The sequence below is a fragment of the Hyperolius riggenbachi genome, chromosome 12 (genome assembly GCF_040937935.1).
Source record: "Hyperolius riggenbachi isolate aHypRig1 chromosome 12, aHypRig1.pri, whole genome shotgun sequence".
NCBI classification, from domain to species: domain Eukaryota; kingdom Metazoa; phylum Chordata; class Amphibia; order Anura; family Hyperoliidae; genus Hyperolius; species Hyperolius riggenbachi.
The window spans coordinates 128498687-128513947 of record NC_090657.1 but is presented as its reverse complement, the minus strand read 5'-3'; the positions used below and the strand labels follow the sequence as shown (position 1 = coordinate 128513947).

The following is a 15261-nucleotide window of genomic DNA, read 5'->3' as shown; positions in this document are numbered from 1 at the left end:
TAGAAAACTGAAAGACAAGTGTGACCCCTGCCTCACACACACACTCACTCTCTCACACTCACTCACTCTCTCACACTCACTCACTCTCTCACACTCACTCACTCTCTCACACTCATTGTCCCTTTCTCACACTTTCTCACACACACTCTCTCTCTCTCTCACACACACACATCAAGTCCAAATCCAAAAAAGCTTTATTGGCAGGACCAAATACATTTAGCATTTCCAAAGCAAAACACACTATCTTACTCTCTCACACACTCTCTCTCTCTCACACACACTCTCTCTCTCACACACACACTCTCTCTCTCTCACACACACACTCTCTCACACTCACACACACACTCTCTCACACTCACACTTGCACACACACTCTCTCACTCAGATACACTCTCACTCTTTCACACACACACTCACTCTCTCTTGCACTCACTCTCACTCCAACACGCTCACACGCACTCCCTTTCTCACACACACTCTCCCTCTCACACACACACACACTCTCACACACACACACACACTCTCCCTTTCTCACACACACTCTCCCTTTCTCACACACACTCTCCCTTTCTCACACACACTCTCCCTTTCTCACACACACTCTCCCTTTCTCACACACACTCTCCCTTTCTCACACACACTCTCCCTTTCTCACACACACTCTCCCTTTCTCACACACTCCCTTTCTCACACACTCCCTTTCTCACACACACACTCACTCTCTCTCACTCTTCCTCACTCTTCCTCTCTCTCTGTCTCTCATGCTCCCTTTCTCACACTCACTCTCCCTTTCTCACACTCTCTCGCACTCCCTTTCTCACACTCACTCTTCCTTTCTCTCACTCTCTCACACTCACTCACTCTCTCACACAAACACTCTCTCACACACTCTCTCTCTCCCACTCACACACTCTCTCTCTCACTCACACACACTCTCTCTCACACTCACACACACTCTCTCTCACACTCACTCACTCTCTCACTCACTTTCTCTGTTTTTACTTAACTAAAACCACTGTATCCAGTATAAATTGTTGTGTTGGCACTCTGACAAATGAGTGCATATTGTGTCACATTTTGGGCACTCAGCCGCTAAAAGGTTTCGCAATCACTGTCCTAGATGTTCTCCAGAAAAGGTCCAAAATCCACCTTTTCTGTGTTACTACATGAGGGACTGTATGCAAATTGGTAAAACTGTAGAAATGATGTTTACAAGGAAGCAAGACATCTTGAGCACAGGATGACAAGCATTACAGACCTGTCCAAGGAGAAGTGCCCATTGTCCTCTGCCCTTCGAGACTCGCTCGCATTTTCCAGCCGTGCCAAAATATCGATTCTCCTCACCAGGGTCTCCAATATTTCATTCATCCTGCGCAAGGCTCCTCTTGATTCTCCTAGGCCTAGGACTGAGAACAAAGTCAGAGCTTGGAGACTGTACTGCAATATTTATTCCTCTATATTAGTATATAACATATATTAGTATATAGTAGTAGTGTGAGGCTGAGAGTGAAAGGTACACTAATCATATGTCAACATATGAGGGCAATGTGTGTTTTCTTCAATATACAGTAGAGTCTCGGCTATCCAGAGCCGATGGGGATTGGCTGGTGCCGGATAAGAGTGCTTTTTGGTTGCTCAATGTTAAAAATTGGAACAGCTAATACAGTACAGGTAGTCCCCGGTTAACGAACGAGATAGGGACTGTAGGCTCGTTCTTAACCTGAATCCGTACTTAAGTCGGGACACTATGCAGTCTGTGCCCCTCTTTGTGCCTCTCTGTCTCCCTCTGTGCCAGTTTGTCCTCCCTCTGTGCTTGTTTTCCAACCCATGCCTCTGTTCGTCCCCCCATGTACCTCTGTTTGTCTCCCCCTTAGTGCCTCTGTGTGCTCCCCACTGTGCCTCCATTTGTCCCTCTTCTGTGCCACCATTTGTCCCCCCCCCCCCCCACCCTGTGACTCTGTTTGCCCCTTCTGTGTTTCCTGTTTGTCTGGTGCTGTGCCTCTGTTTGCCCCCCATGTGCCGCCGTTTGCGCCCCCCCCCCCCACTGAGCAGAGCTGGACTTACCTCCGAATGAGTCCAACGCCTTCTTGTCCTCCTCTCGCTGCATCCAGCTCCCTCTAGCCACGTACAGCAACGCTTCCTGACTGTCATGTGACATACAGGAACCTGTATGTCACATGACATACAGGAAAGGGAAGCTTAATTAAATTAACTAACTGTGGATACATTTGGCCACAGCGAGACGGCCAGAAAATACATGAAACTGACGGGAATCATTTCATTTCTAACATTGGCCACAGGGGCATGGACACGTCGCGTTTTGGCCGGCCAGATCCCGAAGGGGCCAGACTTCGGGTTCTGGCTGTAACATATATACATACATATGAGAAAACATCACATGTTATTCATTTAAAGGGAAGTATCCCCTCAGTATAAGGGCATTTGAATGCAGTCCAGGTCCAAATATACAGTCCCAGAAGTATCCACAAGCGGTATGACGACATGAAGGGAATCACAAAAGAGTTCCAAGCAAACAGTAAATAGGAAAATTGATACTCACCTTGTAATTTTCCTTTCCTGGTGCATCTCCATGTCGGCATACTGATGGGTTAGCTCCGCCCCTTTAACCCCTATAGGACCAATCAAAATACTACATATATATGGTCCCTACCCCTTCCACCGCATTCTCGTAAATAGAACTCAGACACGATGGACAAGGGTGGGACGTATGCCGACATGGAGATGCACCAGGAAAGGAAAATTACAAGGTGAGTATCAATTTTCCTATTTCCCTGGTGCCTCCATGTCGGCATACTGATGGGATATGCGTAGTATACAAAAAAAGAGACCAATCGGGAGGGTGCTGTTTCTTTATGACTTGCAGACAAAACACTCTTCCCAAAGTCAACAGTGGTTAACAGTGCAGGATTCACTCTGTAGTGTCTAATAAAAGTATTGGGCGATGCCCAGTTTGCCGCCTTGCAAATATTTAACAAAGAAATTCCGGCCGAAGCTGCCCAAGAAGAGGAAATGCTTCTTGTAGAATGGGCTGAGGTACAGAAAGGTGCTTCTGACCCTCTGGCTCTATATGCTGCCCTGATGAGACGCACTATCCATGCTGCAATGGTTCTCGTTGTCACTTCCTTCCCCTTTCTGGGTCCTGCTGGATTCACAAAGAGGCGTTCCGATCTCCTGAAGCCACTCGTCATATTCAAATAATGCCTTAAACATCTTGCGATATCCAAGGGGTGTCCGTTAGGGAACATGTCCTCTCTTGGAAAAGCTGGCAATGTCCATTCTTGGTTCAAGTGTTTTATTGACACCACCTTTGGCAAAAAATGTGACATGGGTCTCAGTACCACTCTGTCCTGGAAAAGACTAAAAAGGGGTCCTTATACCCCAATGCTCTTAATTCTGACACCCTTCTTCCTGATGATACTGCTACCAGAAATGCAGTTTTCAAGGTTATGTTCCAGATTGAACAATCTTCTAGAGGTTCAAAAGGTTCTGTTGATAGATACTCAAGAACTAACGGAGGATTCCAGCTTGGGCAGATCCTTTGTAATGGAGGCCTTATCTTCATTATAGCTTGAAAATACTGTTGTATAGATCTATACGTTGCCAGTTGTGACCCAATCAGAGCCGAGATCGCTGATATCTGGACTCTAAGAGTCCTTACTGTTAATCCCATATCAAATCCTGATTGTATGAACTCCAAGACATGAGGTACTGATGGTAGTAGATAATCCACCTGTTTCTGTAAGGAAAATTCAATGAACCTCTTCCATACTCTAAAATACGTCTTATTGGTGGACGATTTTCTGGCCTTAAAGGGAAGGTCCAAGCAAAAAAAAAAAATGAGTTTCACTTTCCTGGGGCTTCTACCAGCCCCATGTAGCCATCCTGTGCCCTCGTAGTCACTCACTGCTGCTCCAGTCCCCCGCTGGCAGCTTTCTGACCTCAGAGGTCAGGGCCACATTGCATACATTTTTACGCATTCCAGCTAGTGCAGGAACAAAAATTTACGCGTTGCACCACTAACGCACCACTAACGCGTAAAAATGTATGTGTTAATGTTTCTGCACTAGCGGGAATGTGTAAAAATGTACGCAATTCGGCCCTGACCTCCGAGGTCAGAAAGCTGCCAGCGGGGGACTGGAGCAGCAGTGAGTGACTACGAGGGCACAGGATGGCTGCATGGGGCTGGTAGAAGCCCCAGGTAAGTGAAACTCATTTTTTTTTTGCTTGGACCTTCCCTTTAAGTAGAGTTTCTGTTACTGATCTTGAGAATCCCGCCTTCAGCAAGTTTTCCCTTTCAATTTCCAGGCAGTCAATGCCATTCTCTGTAGATGCTGATGTCTCAGGTCCTCCTGAGATAAGAGATCTGGAATCAGAGGCAACTTCCAGTATGGTGCAGTTGACATCTTGAGAAGTAGAGGGAACCAAGGCCTCTTGGGCCAAAAGGGTGTTATCCCTATTGCTTCTATCTCCTCCTGCTGCAATCTGTTCAGGAATCTCAGGATCAGCGGAGTTGGAGGAAAAGCATAAACCAGGTCTGCATTCCACTTCTGTGTCAGAGAATCCACTCCCTCTGCTTTCTTGGACGGGAATCTGGAGAAGAACCTTGGTAACTGGTAATTTGCTTCCGAGGCAAACAAGTCCACTTGTGGCAGTCCCCATCTTTGGACTATCATCTCGAAGATCTGTCTCTTCAACCTCCACTCGTTGCTCTTTATTAGGTTTCGGGATAAGAAATCCGCTCGTGCATTCTGTGTTCCCGGTATATATACTGCTCTTAATGCCAACAGATTCCTTTCTGCCCAGTACATGAGAGGATATACTTCCTTCATTAGAGACCTGCTTCTTGTGCCTCCCTGTTTCTGTACATAGGCTACTGCTGCCTTGTTGTCCATTTGTAGACATATCGCTTTTCCCTTCAACAGATGGGCAAAGGCCTGTGTTGCCATGAATGCTGCCCTTAGTTCCAAGATGTTGGACACTAAGTTCTTGTGTGGACAGTCCCATAGACCCTGTGCCCAGTGGTCTTTGCAGTGCGCTCCCCAGCCCATCCTGCTGGCGTCTGACGTAACTATGGTCCAACAGTAAGGAGACAACTGATTGGCGCTGCACAGATTCTGTCGGTTCATCCACCATAGCAGAGATATTCTGACTTGCATTGGGATTCTGATGGTTTGTGTCATTGAAACATGATTCCATTGACTCAACAACATGTCCTGTAATGGTCTCATGTGCCACCTGCTCCATTTCACCATAACTATGGTTGAGGACATTGTCCCCAGTACGTGAAGACATGCCTTTGCTGTCACCTTTCTTTGTCGCGCCATCCAGGTCGTCTTCTGGATTATATCCTGAACCTTCGTTTCTGGTAATGATACTGTGTCCTTTACTGTATCGAACACTGCCCCCAGATATGTTATTATAGTGCTCGGTTCGAGTTGACTCTTTTCGGTATTGATGATCCAACCTAGACTGGAGAGAAATTGCCTCACCCTCTGTGAGTTTCTTAAGAGTTCTTCTCTGAATTTTGCTAGGACCAGTATATCGTCCAGATAATGATGGATCCTTATTCCCTGAGTCCTTAGCTCTGCTATTACTGAGAGTAAGACTTTTGTGAATGTTCTCGGAGACGTGGAGAGTCCGAATGGCAGCGAACAGAATTGCAGATGAGTGTTCTTCAGAAAAATACACCATGTGCCATCACTCAACAGGCTTCAAAATATATAACAAACTTTATTGTTGGGATTGCACAGACTGGGAAAAAAAACATAAAACCAATTAAAACAACTGGAGCGCTCCGTATCCAGACATGCCGCAACACACTCACACAGACCAACCACACAGGGGTACCGGTACCAGGACGGGGATTCTACCCTGCGGGGAAGGAGACAGGCGGAGCGGAGATGCAGGCTGTCCGGAAAGTGTCAATTTTCTAGACCAGGGAAATACAATGGCTTCCGATATATAGCAAGGGGTAAGTGTAACTCTTCACCCGCTTCGCGGGACTCACCACTCTTCTTCCCTATGCCTTCTCTGAACGTAGCTGTGCGCACAGTGGAACTCCTCACTCTTCCGCCGGACCTCAATCCAAAGGAGAGGTCTCCGGTCTGCAGTGAACCAACGGCCGCATGCAATGCCAAAGGGAGATCCCGGCTTGAGACACTCCGAGTCACTCCAGTTCGAAGTGCGGGTTGAGACCCCGCCTACCTACGCGTTGCGCCCGCCTTCCACGGGCTTCAACTGGGTGTAGCTGATTGTATAAGGCACTTCCCCTTTATACCTGCGTTTTCATGCTGGTTCTTCCTCCTATCTGTCACAGCCTCTTCCAGCTGCCAAATACAACAGACCTCCTTATTCCTTGTATGCGCAACACAGAGTTACAAACGCCTGGAGTGCAAACCGACCCTCCCACTCAGGCGGGGAGCAATAGGGAAAGCATATCAGTTCCACAAACCACGCATATGTCCATCCTTCCAAGACAGGATTTTATAAAGTTTTTAGGCAAGATTCATGGACAATATAAACCGTATTTATAAAGAGTTTATAGGAAGTTGAGTGTTCTTCACTGAGAACCTTAGAAATCTCTGGAACTGTTGACATATTGGTATGTGGAAATATGCATCTTTTAGATCTATTGATATCAACCAATCTGGAGATACTGCCAGAACTATTGACTGTAAGGATTCCATCTTGAATTTTGGAACTTCTATGGATCGGTTCAGATATTTCAAGTCTATTACCGGTCTGTATCCTCCTGATTTTTTCTGGACTAGAAAAAGAGGAGAGTAGATCCCTTTTAGTCTTTCCGAATCTGGAACTGGCAACACAACCTTCTGGGCTATTAGCTCCTGAATATATTGTTCCAGAATCAGTCTCTTTGAAGGATCCCCTGGAATTCTTGTGGGTACCCATCTGTCCCTTGGTTTTTTTCGAAACTTCCATTTGTGGCCTTTGTTGATCACTGAATAGACCCATGGTTCTTGCACTTTCTCCACCCAGACCCTGCTGAAATCTCTTAATCTTGATCCCACTATCAATGTCTGGGTGGGCGCACCTTCAAAAGGGCTGCTTCTGCTGGCCTCCGGGCTTGACTGTTGCTTTTAAAGACCTTGCCAAATTCGCCTGAGTACTCCTCCAATTCTTCCTGAAGGATCTTCCCGGCTTGTAATTCTTTGCGTCCGTGAATCTATTCGTCCTTTGCCTCTTCTGATTAGGATAATTCTTTTTGGATGCTCTATCCTGTGGCAACAGCCCAGATTTTCCACCTGTTACCCTCGAGATGGCTTTGTCCATTTCCTTGCCGAATACAGATGACCCATCAAAGGGAATCTTGACCCAGCTTTGTTTTGAGCCTATATCTGCACTCCAGTGCTTTAGCCATAGGGCTCTCCAGGCAGTAACTGAGTTTAACATCACTCTAGCAGATGCCCTTAAAGGGACTCCGAGCAGTGCAGAAACTATGGAAAGATGCACATCATTTTAAAGCTCTCTTTCTCCTCTTTCCAATGATATATAAACCGACACCCTACGCCTTTTAGTTTTCGCTATTTTCGCGATTGAAATTGCCGCGGCCGCGATTTCGATCGCGAAAATAGAGAAAACTAAAAGGCGTAGGGCAACGATTTAGGTGTCGTCAGAAAGAGGAGAAAGAGAGCTTTAAAATGATATCCATCAAGCCATAGTTATATTGTATTACACAGGGCGACTTTTTGTCAAAGTCAGCAGCTGCATTCAGCAGAATGGAGCTGCTGACACTCTGGAAAGTGTCGTCCTGTGTAATACAATATAACTATGGCTTGATGGATATCATTTTAAAGCTCTCCTCTTTCTGACGACACCTAAATCATTGCCCTACGCCTTTTAGTTTTCTCTATTTTCGCGATCGAAATCGCGGCCGCGGCAATTTCAATCGCGAAAATAGCGAAAACTAAAAGGCGTAGGGTGTCGGTTTATATATCATTGGAAAGAGGAGAAAGAGAGCTTTAAAATGATGTGCATCTTTCCATAGTTTCTGCACTGCTCGGAGTCCCTTTAACCACTTAACGACCGCCCCCAGCCGATGGGCGGCGGCAAAGTCCGGGCCCAAACGACCGCAATACGCCCATCGGCGGGGGCGGCTGCGGGAGTGGCTATGCGGCGATCGCGTCATTCGTGACGCGATCAGCCGCCGGGGACTGGCTCCGCCCCCCGTTCGCCGTAACCCGCCGGCCGTTCGGAAGCGCCGGCGGGTTACTGGCATCCGGATCGCCGCTGCAACAGTGTATAATAGGCTTTGTAATGTATACAAAGCCTATTATACTGGCTGCCTCCTGCCCTGGTGGTCCCAGTGTCCGAGGGACCACCAGGGCAGGCTGCAGCCACCCTAGTCTGCACCAAACACACTGATTTCCCCCCCCCCCTGCCCCCTGATCGCCCACAGCACCCCTCAGACCCCCCCCTGCCCACCCCCCAGACCACTGTTTGCACCCAGTCACCCTCCTAATCACCCATCAATCACTCCCTGTCACTATCTGTCAACGCTATTTTTTTTTTAAGTCCCTAATCTGCCCCCTACTCCCTCCTGATCACCCCCCCACCCCTCAGATTCTCCCCAGACCCCCCCCCAGACCCCCCCCCCCCGTGTACTGTATGCATCTATCCCCCCTGATCACCTGTCAATCACCTGTCAATCACCTGTCAATCACCCGTCAATCACCCCCTGTCACTGCCACCCATCAATCAGCCCCTGATCTGCCCCTTGCGGGCAATCTGATCACCCCCCCACACCAATAGATCGCCCGCAGATCCGACATCAGATCACCTCCCAAATCCATTGTTTACATCTATTCTCTCCTCTAAACACCCACTAATTACCCATCAATCACCCCCTATCACCACCTGTCACTGTTACCCATCAGATTAGACCCTAATCTGCCCCTTGCGGGCACCCAATCACCTGCCCACACGCTCAGATTGCCCTCAGACCCCCCCCTTATCAATTCGCCCGTGCAATATTTACATCTGTTATTCCGGGTAATAACCCACTGATCACCTGTCAATCACCCATCAATCACCCCCTGTCACTGCCACCCATCAATCACCCCCTGTCACTGCCACCCATCAATCAGCCCCTAACCTGCCCCTTGCGGGCAATCTGATCACCCACCCACACCAATAGATCGCCCGCAGATCCGACATCAGATCACCTCCCAAATCCATTGTTTACATCTATTCTCTCCTCTAAACACCCACTAATTACCCATCAATCACCCCCTATCACCACCTGTCACTGTTACCCATCAGATTAGACCCTAATCTGCCCCTTGCGGGCACCCAATCACCCGCCCACACCTCAGAACGCCCTCAGACCCCAGCCCTGATCACCTCGCCAGTGCATTGCTTGCATCTATTTCCCCCCTCTAATCACACCTTGAGACACCCATCAATCACCTCCTGTCACCCCCTAGCACACCTACCCATCAGATCAGGCCCTAATTTGCCCCGTGTGGGCTCCTGATCACTCGGCCAAACCCTCAGATCCCCCTCAGACCCCCTTCCGATCACCTCCCCAGTGCATTGATTGCATCTATTTTCCCCTCTAACCGCCCCCTGAGACACCCATCAATCACCTCCTGTCACCCCCCTAGCACTCCTATCCATCAGATCAGGCCCAATACATCCTGTCATCTAAGAGGCCACCCTGCTTATGACCGATTCCACAAAATTTGCCCCCTCATAGACCACCTGTCATCAAAATTTGCAGATGCTTATACCCCTGAACAGTCATTTTGAGAAATTTGGTTTCCAGACTACTCACAGTTTTGGGCCCGTAAAATGCCAGGGCAGTATAGGAACCCCACAAGTGACCCCATTTTAGAAAGAAGACACCCCAAGGTATTCTGTTAGGTGTATGATGGGTTCATAGAATATTTTATTTTTTGTCAAAAGTTAGCGGAAATTGGATTGTTATTGTTTTTTTCACAAAGTGTCATTTTTCACTAACTTGTGAGAAAAAATAAAATCTTCTATGAACTCACCATACCCCTAACGGAATACCTTGGGGTGTCTTCTTTCTAAAATGGGGTCACTTGTGGGGTTCCTATACTGCCCTGGCATTTTAGGGGCCCTAAACCGTGAGGAGTAGTCTAGAAAACAAATGCCTCAAAATGACCTGTGAATAGGACGTTGGGCCCCTTAGCGCACCTAGGCTGCAAAAAAGTGTCACACATGTGGTATCGCCATACTCAGGAGAAGTAGTATAATGTGTTTTGTGGTGTATTTTTACACATACCCATGCTGGGTGGGAGAAATCTCTCTGTAAATGGACAATTGTGTGTAAAACAAATAAAAAAATGTGTCATTTACAGAGATATTTCTCCCACCCAGCATGGTTATATGTAAAAATACACCACAAAACACATTATACTACTTCTTCTGAGTACGGCGATACCACATGTGTGACACTTTTTTGCAGCCTAACTGTGCTAAGGGGCCCAAAGTCCAATGAGTACCTTTAGGATTTCACAGGTCATTTTGAGACATTTGGGTTCAAGACTACTCCTCACGGTTTAGGGCCCCTAAAATGCCAGGGCAGTATAGGAACCCCACAAGTGACCCCATTTTAGAAAGAAGACACCCCAAGGTATTCTTTTAGGTGTATGATGAGTTCATAGAAGATTTTATTTTTTGTCACAAGTTAGCGGAAATTGATATGTATTGTTTTTTTTTTTCACAAAGTGTCATTTTCCGCTAACTTGTGACAAAAAAAAAATCTTCTATGAACTCACCATACTCCTAACAGAATACCTTGGGGTGTCTTCTTTCTAAAATGGGGTCACTTGTGGGGTTCCTATACTGCCCTGGCATTTTAGGGGCCCTAAACCGTGAGGAGTAGTCTAGAATCCAAATGCCTCAAAATGACCTGTGAATAGGACGTTAGGCCCCTTAGCGCACCTAGGTTGCAAAAAAGTGTCACACATGTGGTATCGCCGTACTCAGAAGAAGTAGTATAATGTGTTTTGGGGTGTATTTTTATACATACCCATGCTGGGTGGGAGAAATCTCTCTGTAAATGGACAATTGTGTGTAAAAAAAATCAAATAATTGTCATTTACAGAGATATTTCTCCCACCCAGCATGGGTATGTGTAAAAATACACCCCAAAACACATTATACTACTTCTCCTGAGTACGGCGGTACCACATGTGTGGCACTTTTTTGCACCCTAAGTGCGCTAAGGGGCCCAAAGTCCAATGAGTACCTTTAGGATTTCACAGGTCATTTTGCCACATTTGGTTTCAAGACTACTCCTCACGGTTTAGGGCCCCTAAAATACCAGGGCAGTATAGGAACCCCACAAATGACTCCATTTTAGAAAGAAGACACCCCAAGGTATTCCGTTAGGAGAATGGCGAGTTCATAGAAGATTTTATTTTTTGTCACAAGTTAGCGGAAAATGACACTTTGTGAAAAAAAACAATTAAAATCAATTTCCGCTAACTTGTGACAAAAAAAAAAAATCTTCTATGAACTCACCATACATCTAACGGAATACCTTGGGGTGTCTTCTTTCTAAAATGGGGTAATTTGTGGGGTTCCTATACTGTCCTGGCATTTTAGGGGCCCTAAACCGTGAGGAGTAGTCTTGAAACGAAATTTCTCAAAATGACCTGTGAAATCCTAAAGGTACTCATTGGACTTTGGGCCCCTTAGCGCAGTTAGGGTGCAAAAAAGTGCCACACATGTGGTATCGCCGTACTCAGGAGAAGTAGTATAATGTGTTTTGGGGTGTATTTTTCCACATACCCATGCTGAGTGGGAGAAATATCTCTATAAATAGACAATTGTGTGTAAAAAAAATAAAAAAATTGTCATTTACGGAGATATTTCTCCCACCCAGCATGTGTATGTGTAAAAATACACCCCAAAACACATTATACTACTTTTCCTGAGTACGGCAATACCACATGTGTGGCACTTTTTTGCGGCCTAACTGCGCTAAGGGGCCCAAAGTCCAATGAGCATCTTTAGGCTTTACAGGGGTGCTTACAATTAGGCACCCCCCAAATGCCAGGACAGTAAACACACCCCACAAATGACCCCATTCTGGAAAGTAGACACTTCAAGGTATTCAGAGAGGAGCATAGTGAGTCTGTGGCAGATTTCATTTTTTTTTGTCGCAAGTTAGAAGAAATGGAAACTTTTTTTTTTTTTTTTTTTTGTCACAAACTGTCATTTTCCGCTAACTTGTGACAAAAAATAAAATCTTCTATGAACTCACCATGCCTCTCACTGAATACTTTGGGATGTCTTCTTTCCAAAATGGGGTCATTTGGGGGGTATTTGTACTATCCTGGAATTTTAGCCCCTCATGAAACATGACAGGTGCGCAGAAAAGTCAGAGATGCTTGAAAATGGGAAAATTCACTTTTGGCACCATAGTTTGTAAACGCTATAACTTTTACCCAATCCAATAAATATACACTGAATGTTTTTTTTTTTATCAAAGACATGTAGCAGAATAACTTTCGCGCTCAAATGTATAGGAAATTTTACTTTATTTGAAAAATGTCAGCACAGAAAGTTAAAAAAGTCATTTTTTTGACAAAATTCATGTCTTTTTTGATGAATATAATAAAAAGTAAAACTCGCAGCAGCAATCAAATAGCATCAAAAGAAAGCTGTATTAGTGACAAGAAAAGGAGGTAAAATTCATTTAGGTGGTAGGTTGTATGACCGAGCAATAAACCGTGAAAGCTGCAGTGGTCTGAATGGAGAAAAAGGCTCTGGTCCTTAAGGGGCGAAAAGACTGTGGTCCTGAAGTGGTTAATGTATCCATTGCTGACTCGCTAATTAAATCTGCTGATAATTTTAGATCCTCGAGGGCTGAAATTATCTCTGCTCTGTCCACTCCTCTCAAAATAGCCTCTTCTATATTCGATATCCATATCGTCATTGCTCTTCCTACTGATGTTAAGGCAATCGCTGACTTGCAGATCTGCCCTGCTTGTAACGATCGGTGGGCGCAGAGAGTATCTGATTACCGGTGATCTGCAGTATCACCGGAAATACAGATATATACCAGATTATAAGTGAACTGCAGTCTCACCGATAATCCGATATACAAACTAACCTCTGATCACCTGAATAGAGTGTAGTGTTTGGTGTAACTGTAGCACTAAGAGGACAAGGCCTCAATGCAGTAAGGAGTACTGCACAGATTCCTTCCGCAGACCTGAGCTCTCCAAGACGGGAGGAGTCAGACTGACAGTAGGAAGGGATATCTGAAAGTGACCCTCAGGAGGAAGGATCGCTAACAGAGCGAGGAACCGCCTCTAACGGTAAGGTCGGTTCTCGAGGTCGGACAAGCCAGGTCGTACACACACGGACAGATAAAGTACAGGATCAGGAGGCAAAGGCAGAGTCAAAGTACAGGCAGGGTTCAGCAACGGGGTATCAGAAATATCAGGGTACAAAATCAGGAGGCAAAGGCAGAGTCAAAGTACAGGCAGGGTTCAGCAACGGGGTATCAGAAATATCGGGGTGCAAGATCAGAGTTCAGGAGGATAGTCAAGGCAGGCAAAAGTCATAACAGATAATCACAATCAAACTAGTACTTTAGCTATCAACAGAATCTAGCTTAGTGTAGGATTACAGCTCCAGCTGGTCCCGGCACACTAACGGATCTAACTACGGATCTGGGTGCTCCCACATATGTGAACGCAACGCCAGACAAGGAGCAAGTGAACAACCAGCAGTATATATACTCTAGGACCTTTCCAGGACCTCCCTAATTGCTGGTCCAATGGGAGCAGTGGAATTTGTCAGCTGACCCAGCTGGTCAGCCGACACCCTTCTAACTGCTATTTAAATTCTGCCTCAGTGCTCGCGCGCGTGTAAGTCTGAATCTTGGTGGACTATCAGTCCCAGCCACACCAGTACTGTTTTGCAATGTATCTAATGCGGGGGTCGCCTCTGATGTGGATTCCGCCGTTACCAATGCGGATTCCGCTGCACTGCCCATGCGGCATGCGGCGTTTTTTCCGCGTTGTGACGCCATGCTGGACGCGGAAACAGCTGCCTCACCTCGAGAGACGGCGGCTTTTCCGCGTTTCCTCACAGTACCCCCCTCCCGAGGAGTGGACTCCGGACAACTCCCACCAGGTTTCTCGGGATGTACAGCATGAAATTCCTTCACTAACTCGTCCGCATGCATGCGGTTCCTAGGTACCCATTGCCTCTCCTCAATCCCGTACCCCTTCCAATGTACGAGGTACTGTACCGAGTTCTGTACAGTACGTGAATCTATGATCTTCTCCACTTCGTACTCGGGTTGGGCATCCACCAACACGGGAGGAGGAGGAGTGGGACCCACCTGGACTGCTGGTTTAAGAAGGGATACGTGGAAAGACCTCACCCCCCGCATGCTGGTGGGAAGGTCAATGGAATAAGTAACATTATTAATCTTCTTGGTCACGGAAAATGGGCCCACAAACCTGGGACCCAGTTTTGCAGATGGCTGCTTCAGGGTCAAGTGACGTGTGGACACTCAGACTAGATCCCCTGGCCGAAACTTCCATTCCACGGACCGTCTCTTATCTGCTTGACCCTTCTGACTCTGGAACGCCTTCTGTAAATTCCCCTTAACAATTCCCCAATTGTCCCTGAGTGATCTCTGCCAATCTTCCAGTGCTGGAAATGGAGACGAGACAACTGGAAAAGGGGAAAATTTGGGTGACCTCCCTGTTACAATCTGAAATGGGGAAAACCCAGACGAGGAATTCTTTAAATTATTTTGAGCGAATTCCGCGAAGGGCAAAAATTTCACCCAGTCACTCTGCGCCTCAGCAACGTAGCATCTCAGGAATTGCTCCAGGGATTGGTTAATGCGTTCTGTCTGCCCATTGGTCTGTGGGTGGTAGCCTGACGAGAAAGACAATTTCATGCCCATTTGGTGGCAAAATGCCCTCCAGAATCCAGACACAAACTGGACTCCCCTATCAGACACGATGTCTTCCGGAATGCCATGCAGCCGGAAGATGTGAATGATAAACAATTCAGCCAGTTCTTGAGCCGAGGGGAGTCCTTTCAGGGGCACAAAATGGGCCATTTTGCTAAACCGATCGACTACCACCCAAATAACCGACATGCCTTCAGACCTGGGCAATTCCCCCACAAAATCCATGGACAAGTGGGTCCATGGCTCACTCGGGGTGGGCAAAGGCTGCAACCTTCCTACAGGTGCCAGCCGGGAGGGCTTACTCT

At 46.7% G+C, this 15261-nt stretch overlaps 1 protein-coding gene across 6 annotated transcripts in view; it reads right to left on the bottom strand.

Annotated features, from left to right (window-relative positions):
- The window catches only part of MGAT5B (alpha-1,6-mannosylglycoprotein 6-beta-N-acetylglucosaminyltransferase B), a 1094162-nt gene that overhangs the window by 909698 nt on the left and 169203 nt on the right, over positions 1-15261 (bottom strand). For 5 of the 6 annotated variants that reach the window (XM_068263667.1, XM_068263670.1, XM_068263672.1 and 2 more), the window contains one exon: positions 1259-1406. In XM_068263667.1, the coding sequence (XP_068119768.1) occupies positions 1259-1406 (148 nt within the window). Of the gene's footprint in view, positions 1-1258; positions 1407-15261 lie in introns of those variants that run through there. The other variant, XM_068263671.1, reaches the window with a different exon arrangement.